This window comes from Gavialis gangeticus, unplaced genomic scaffold, assembly GCF_001723915.1.
Source record: "Gavialis gangeticus isolate Ggan-Ray unplaced genomic scaffold, GavGan_comp1, whole genome shotgun sequence".
NCBI lineage: Eukaryota > Metazoa > Chordata > Crocodylia > Gavialidae > Gavialis > Gavialis gangeticus.
The window spans coordinates 135,459,413-135,467,045 of record NW_017729025.1 but is presented as its reverse complement, the minus strand read 5'-3'; the positions used below and the strand labels follow the sequence as shown (position 1 = coordinate 135,467,045).

At 40.7% G+C, this 7,633-nt stretch overlaps 1 protein-coding gene across 1 annotated transcript in view; it reads right to left on the bottom strand.

The window, feature by feature from the left end:
- The window catches only part of SCUBE2 (signal peptide, CUB domain and EGF like domain containing 2), an 82,597-nt gene that overhangs the window by 14,939 nt on the left and 60,025 nt on the right, over positions 1-7,633 (bottom strand). The window contains exon 17 of the mRNA XM_019519974.1: positions 1,672-1,842. Within this exon, the coding sequence (XP_019375519.1) occupies positions 1,672-1,842 (171 nt within the window). The remainder of the gene's footprint in view (positions 1-1,671; positions 1,843-7,633) is intronic.

Genomic DNA, 7,633 nt, shown 5'->3' with positions numbered 1-7,633 from the left:
TCCTTCCCTTTTTTTTTTCTCTCACCCCCACTCACCTGAGCTCTGTCTCTCTCTCCTTCCATCACACTCCCACTCAGACTTCCTTCTCTTTTTCCTGTCTCTCTTGCCCACTGTCCCCTCAGACATCCCATCCCTCTATATCTTCCTGATCTATCTCATCCCTCCTTCCCCCAGCACTCCAGGGACACACACACACACACACACACACACACTAGATTCCTTATGGAAAACTCTGGGGGAGGAGGAGGACCAGTACAAATCTTGCAGCAAACAACCGATTTCAACAAGAGTAGTCAGTAATTACGCTGCTCTGGAAAGCACAAAACTGCTGCAGCTGGTCAGCCATGCTGAGAAATGTTGTCCTTTTAAAGAGAGTGTTATAATAATATTGTTAGTTTAACTTTATACCTCCAATAAATCATTCAGTGAATGGCAGTTTTGTTAGGGAGTTAAATTAGCATTGGCTTCATTTCAGACTATTTAACTAACAACAAATAGGGCATTACTGCTAGTTATAATCAGCGCTAATGAATTTTATGGTTCATGGACTGAACATAGCAGAAAGCTCCTCCATAGCCTATGAATAAGAAACAAGAGAAGGGGGGCTTTATGCCTCATTACTGGAAGTAAATAAGGAAAAATAATCATCTCAATTTTCAACTCACATTTTTCAGAAAAGCACTGTTTTTATCCTACCTTCTGCATTCTGACAATCATCATTCATTTGCTCCTGGCTCTTTTAAAGCCTCCCCCCCACTTTATTTTACAGGGTTTTCTATGATACACATCACTCTAGTGTCTGTGCACATTACAGACATTAATGAATTAAGCCACACAACATCACTCTGAGGTAATGAAATAGTCCTGCTTTCCTTCCAGTTACAAGAAAGGAGGTTAAGGTTAGTAAGGACACTTGTGAAAAGTGGCCAGTGAATTTGGACACTCAGATTCAATGCCTGCTTTCAGAAATTTCAGACTAAGCTGCTTACCCAAGGTCACACAAGAAGTCTCTGGTTAAGCCTGGAATAGATCCCAGGCCTTCTGAATTTCAATTCCATAACTTCGTTGTGAGAACATCTTCCCTGCCAAGCACCTCTTCCTAAATAGCTTTCGTGCTGAAGTCATTTTACCAAGCTTGCTTTACATTTCTTTTTACCAGATGTAACTTTTTATTGACTTTTTTTTATGCTCGAGCTATGCACTTTGGGCCCAACACAGTCCTTGCGTGCTCACACAGAACTCAATGAGTGCCTTGTGTATACATTCAAGGCCAGAAGTTATGCTCCAAGAGACTTCATAATGTATGTGAACATGCAGTATTTGAGAGTGGAATCTACCCCCAAGAGATCTTCTTCTCTTTTCAGTTTTGCCATCTGTATATTTATTGTCTTGAAAGATCTCTTTAGTACATACTTCTATGCTAAAAAAATCACCATGGGAGGAAACAGAGTTGATCTGAATAATTCAGCATCTCATACAAAGAAGCATGGGAATGCTCAGTCAAAGCTGTCACTAAATTTTTTAACTTACCCACTTCTACTCAGGTACTACAGGAGTCTCCAACTACTGAGCAACTGTACAGAGCACACACAAGAAGTGAAGGAAGAAAGAGCAGCGTCAGGCTGTCACTTTTTGTGCCTTTGCTGGTTCTGTGGAGCATAACAGCCTTACCTCCACATTCGGATATATTGCAAGCTCCAGCTAATTTTTGGTTTCCAGGGTTATGAGGACTTGGGCAGGGTTCACAAGTAATTTGTCCTTCTTCATCCTGGTAAGTTCCATTAGGGCATAAAACACAGCGGTCTTGTTCACCATCGTAGTACCTTCCAACACTGCAGCTAACTAACAACAGAAAAAACACCTGGTCACCAATATTCAGTGTATGCTTTTCACAGCCAACGAGTTAATCGTCCAATACCAGGTGCTGAAAGACATACGCAGGGAGCTGCCATGTGCCGCTAAGGCAAATCTGCTAGGACAGAACCATGAGAAAGAAGGAGGAAATGCTTCATATATGAACTTCAGAAAAACTGAAATGTTCCCTAAAAGAGAGAAACAGCTATTCTAGCACAGTGCTCTGCTAGAAATACAGAATAGAACCATGGGGCACCTATACACATGCTCTGGGGCGGGGGGAGGAGTTTTAATTAGAGCGGCTCTTGGGAGCCTCTGTAATTAAAAAGCCTGCAGCATCTTGTATATTCAGTTTCCTGTGTTTCAAAATGGCAGCAGGGGTGCTTTAACTAAAGCTCATTCAATGAATTATAATGCCCACTATAAATTATGATGTAGTTCATTTTGATGTTCAGAATGAGTTCAGTATAGAGAGGCATAAGAAATGCCAAACTCAATTAGACCCAGAATCCAATTTAGTTCACTTTCTCTCGTCCAATAATGCTCACAGCTCAATACTTCAGAAGAAATTGCAAGAAAACTCACATGGTAAAAGGAACCATCTGCTCTCCAGGAAAATCTCATCCTAATACTTTACAGTTTGCCTTAAGAACATGAAGTTCTCTCCCCCCTCCAACACTCTTTTTGTTAGCATTAATTCATACCGTTTCCCACTGCTCTTTGAATCTTGCAAAGTTCTTGGCCTCAGTGACGTTTTAACTAGGAGTTCACTGAAAAATCATTTATTTTCAGGATCAAGCATTTGTTTCCAGGATCAAAATTACACAAATATTATATAGCTGGTCAAATGGCAGAATTTCCATCCTGTGAGAAATTCTGATATTTCAAAATCTGTGTTGATGCCAAGTTGGGACAAAGAACCGAAATACCAACATTCTTTAGAGAACAGCAAATGATGACAAACGTTCCCAAATTGGAACACTTCATCTTGGCTTGTTGCTCCAGTCTACAGAGGAAGGCAAACAACCCCATGGATCCGTGTCATTCTGACGTAGGGACCCATGTCATTCCTGCCTGGCCCCAAGTTTAATGATCAGTAAGATCCTGAGTGAAAGAGCAAGATGCTTTAGTCAGGACCCTCTGGAATTTCTAAATGGCATCAGCACACCCCTTCAAAACCCTCCAGTCTTTCTTGTGGCTAATGTCCCAGTGCCTCAAAAAAAGGTGGAAGACCCCAACACTTCTCACAAACCAGTAACATTCATGAAGGGAAAAAATTCCTCCTGAGCCCCAAATGGAAATCAGAAAGGGCTCTGAGGCATGAGATTACTAGATGCTTATTACACAGTCACAGCTACTTTTCTATCCCAACCTGGGAACTACAAACACAACTCTATGTGACACATACTAACTGGTGTGTCAGAACTCTATGTCCTATCCCAACAACACTTGCATAAACTTATCCAATTCAGTCTTAAAGAGATCCAGGTTCCTGGCCCCTACCACTTTGCTCAAAAGCATTCCAACACTTCACTCCTCCTTCTTCTAATTCACAATCTGGAGTATAAATGGGATAAAACTAAATAGTACATAAGGCAAGATCATGCACTTCAAGACTAACAACAAAATTTTCTGTTATAAGATGGGAATACCAAGTCTATATATAGGCAATCATTGATCTTCTGGATCATAGTGCATATGCAAGGGGTCTACAACCATCAAACCAAGACCTTCGATACATATGCTTAGGCTACAGTATGGGAGTGGAGGATGCCGAAGACCTACCATTCCCCCCTTTAAACCACTGAAACAGAATTCAAAGGTCAGACCAAGTCCAGATGTTCAGGTTGTAGCTTCTGCCAGGGGGAAACAGATAAGAACTGCTGCTGACTGCCTAATGCCTCGGTGAGGGCACGTTTCTGTTACAGTAATGTCCCTTGGCCTTTCTCCAACTAAGGACTACCCACAAGGCAGTGGGGGCTAGTGTTTTTAAGCACCCTATTCTCACCTTATTCTGGAGGTAGCAACATGGTGGTATTTTATAGGAGCTACCCTGCCACAAGCAGCCCCACCATGTTGCCACCAGGGCCTCCAATCAGATTCAGTTTACAGTCATACCCAGGACTACTAGTTGACCGTAAGTCACCAATGTGATGGGGCACAAAAAGACAAATTTGTTCCTCAGATGTATCAGCCGTCTGGACCTGATGACCCATGAGATCCCCTCCAGTCCTGCGCCCCCTTCCATGCTTATTCATATCTAATTTTATTAAAAACCAGGTGCTTTTAAACAAACCACACTTTATTCATTGTGTTAACAGTGGCCCTAAGCAGGAGGGTGTTGAAACTCTAACATTCGCTTTGAAGTCAATGGAAACTGAAAGTGATCAGCACCTCTTCAGATTTTGTTCCATCTGGGAAAACATATAAAAATGGGAACATTGTGAAAATCAGATATTTAAAAAAATTCACGATGTTTAGAAAAAAAAATCTGTTTTCTTCAATTGTCTGTTGAGAGACATGCCATAAATCTCAAGGCTGGAACACTTCTTATTTGTTAATACTAATCAGTACACTTTGATGAAGTTTTAGCTATTCATTCACTAATAAATATTAACAACTAAATAAAACACAGCACTAAAATGATATACGCATTAAATACATGCAAGGTTTTTTGTCCGTGTGCTGATGAAGCAAGGTTTTCCTATCTCTCTGGAACACACAAGGGTATTTTTATATGTAGAAATGATACAAAGTTTCAAATAATTTAAATTTCACACAAATATTTCCTATGAATCATTCAATCTGATGCTTACTTCTTCTTTCCTATTTAAATGGACATTCATAGATCATTTATTAAGTGGTTATCCAACTAAAGATCTAAATGTGTCTAAAAGCTCATTGAAACATCCCGGGTATAATCTACCATATAAAAGATGTTGTTTCTAAGTGAAATGCAATTTTTTTCGACTTGGTTACACCAGCCTCAGTCATGGAGAGATGTACTTTAATACACAAGGTATCCCTCTGAAATCATCAGGTCTGTGTGTAGTAAGGATGACAAAACTGAGTAATCTCTAAAGGGAAAAAAAACCCTAAAGAAAAGTGTTGAATGCAATTTTTTGTTCAAATATTTGTTTAAAAAGCTAAAAAAAAGTTTATGCATCTCATCTCACAAAGCTACTAAATACAAGGTGCTGCCTGACACATGAGAAATAGCCATCTTAAACAACAACAAAAATTTGCAAATAATGAAGTTAAATCAAAGATTGCACTAGCTTTTCTTTGCTTTTTTTCCAGCAACCTGCTTGTATTTCTTCATTTGAACAAAAGGACCAATTGCCTCCAGAAGACTTCATTTTTGTAGCTACCTTCTTTGTTTGTCTTCAATGCCCATTAAAATCCCATTCTGAAACTCATGCAGCTGTTTAAAAAAATATGTGAAAGCTTTTATGATGCTAAAATAGAGAGAGAGAGGGGCCCACAGGGAGCCAGGATTAAAAGTTACAAAGACATTTAAAGGCTCTTCCCCCCCTTTTCAACACTTTAGCCTTTGAGCTTTTGATGCTAAAGACAAATACTATAGTATCTCAGTGACTAAGAAGGTGAACCTCATAAAAGAGGTCATGATCCACCATCTAACCATTTTCTTAAGAATCATGCTTTGACTTTATAAGGAAAATCACAACTCACTGATGCAAAATGATTCCTAAGCGGTGTCATTGAAGTTATTGTATTTTAACAGTTCATGGACTCAGGTCACATGGAGAACTTCTGTGTCTTAGAGATTTATGGCTTAAAACCAGTATTGGGAAAGCAAGCAGGTTAGTAATATGAACAACACTTTCTCTCTCTTTTGAAAGTTTATTTACTCTTGTGTCAGTTCAATAAAAGTAGGGGGAAAATGGAACATATGGGATCTTGGCTGTGTGAGAATACATTTACTAATTGCAACAAATATAAAGATAGACAGCCCTTTGTGTTTCTCTTGGGACATGCCTTTCATACTCTGTGTCTTAGAATCCTAGTGTCATGCCACATGCAAACAATGAGAACCGGGTTTGGGTGATAAAACATCACCAACTACTGATTTGGTTGCACTCTTTAGGCAAAGGACACAAACCTCTATAATGTGGAGCAATTTATATCGACTTCTCTTAGAGATAAAGATGCTCGGTATTTCAGCAATTCAGGCTCTCATACACGAAGAGTATATTTTGTTCTCACAGCTGTGCACCACAAATGAAATTGCTGTTAACTCTGAGCACTCCAAATGGAATGTACTTTTCTTATGTTACTATATTGCAACAACAGCAGTCTGACCCTGGTAACTGTGAGAAATTTCAAGGAACGGTGCTTATTCCAATGATTTGCAACCAGGGTGCCTTGAGATCCTTTCAGGGGTGCCACAGGGTACCCTGAGATCCTTTTAGTGCCATGCAATGTTCCACTATCAGATGTACCAACATAATTCTCAAGATAAACCCGGAGTTTTCACATAGGAATTCAGAGCATTAAAAGTATTCAGACCTGTTGTGGTCTTCCTGAGCTCTCTGCAACAGAAGAACTGCTCTATTATTTTTCTGTAGTCAAAAAAACAAGTGAAAACTAAGGGCATCTTTACATGTGCTTGTGGAGGGGAGGGTGGCGGAAGAGGGGAGGGCACTTTAAGCAGAGCAGCTCCAAGAGCGGCTCTATTTAAAGTGCCTGCAGAATCTTGTATATTTAGCATCCTGCACTTGGCGAAGGGGGTGCTTTAACTAAAGCTTGTTCGACATGGAGGCTGCTGGAGCGTGCTAACTAGCACACTCCAGCAGAGTCAATTATTACAATTACAGCACATCAGAGCAGAGTCCCCGCACATCTATAGGAACCTGAAAAGCTGACATTTTCTGAGGCATGCCTCAAGCTTAAAAACACTGAGAACCACTGGCTTAGCCACTGCTTCCTCTTCACCTTTCTCCCATCACTTGAATTGCTTAGAGTGCCCAACATGACACACATTAGTTACACAGAACTTACGTCAGTTCACTTACAGCTCCTCTGGATCAGACTGGTCAGAGCTTCTCTCTCTCCCTCACTGAGAAACACTCCTCAGTGGATGTCAAAAGCCTATGTTTCCCCTCTTCTTAGAAGCAACCATTCCAAATAGGAACATATGAAAGTAGGGCTGGAAGGGACATCACAAGATCATCTAGTCCAGGCCCCTGCTCAAGACAAGATCATCCCTGACTAAACACAGCCCTGTGTCTGTCAAACTCACTCTTGAAAACTTCCAAGGATGGAGAGCTCACATTTTTTCTAGGTAGCCTGTTTGTTCCAATTCTTGACCATCCTCATAGTGAGAAAGTTCCTCCTAACTTCCAACCTGAATTTCCCATACTTCAGCTTGAACCATTGCTCCTAGCTCTGTCCTCAACAACCACAGAGAAAAGCCCATCTCCATCTTCTCTAAAATTGCCCTTCGGGTATTTGAAGACTGTTAGCAAATCCCCCGTCAGTCTTCTCTTCTCCAAACTAAATAATCCTGTTCTTTCAACCTTTCCTCATAAGTCTTGCCTCACAGGCCCCTAATCAGTTTTGTTGCCTTGCCCTGGACTCGGTCCAAACTGTCCACATCCTTCTTGAAGTGTGGGCCTAAAACTGAACACATTACCCCAGGGTGTGGCCGCACCAGTGCTCAATAGGGAGAATCACTTCCCTTGCAAGATACACTTCTATTAATACAACCTAGGATGCTGGGTTTTGGGTTTTTTTTTTTTTTTGGGGGGGGGGGGGG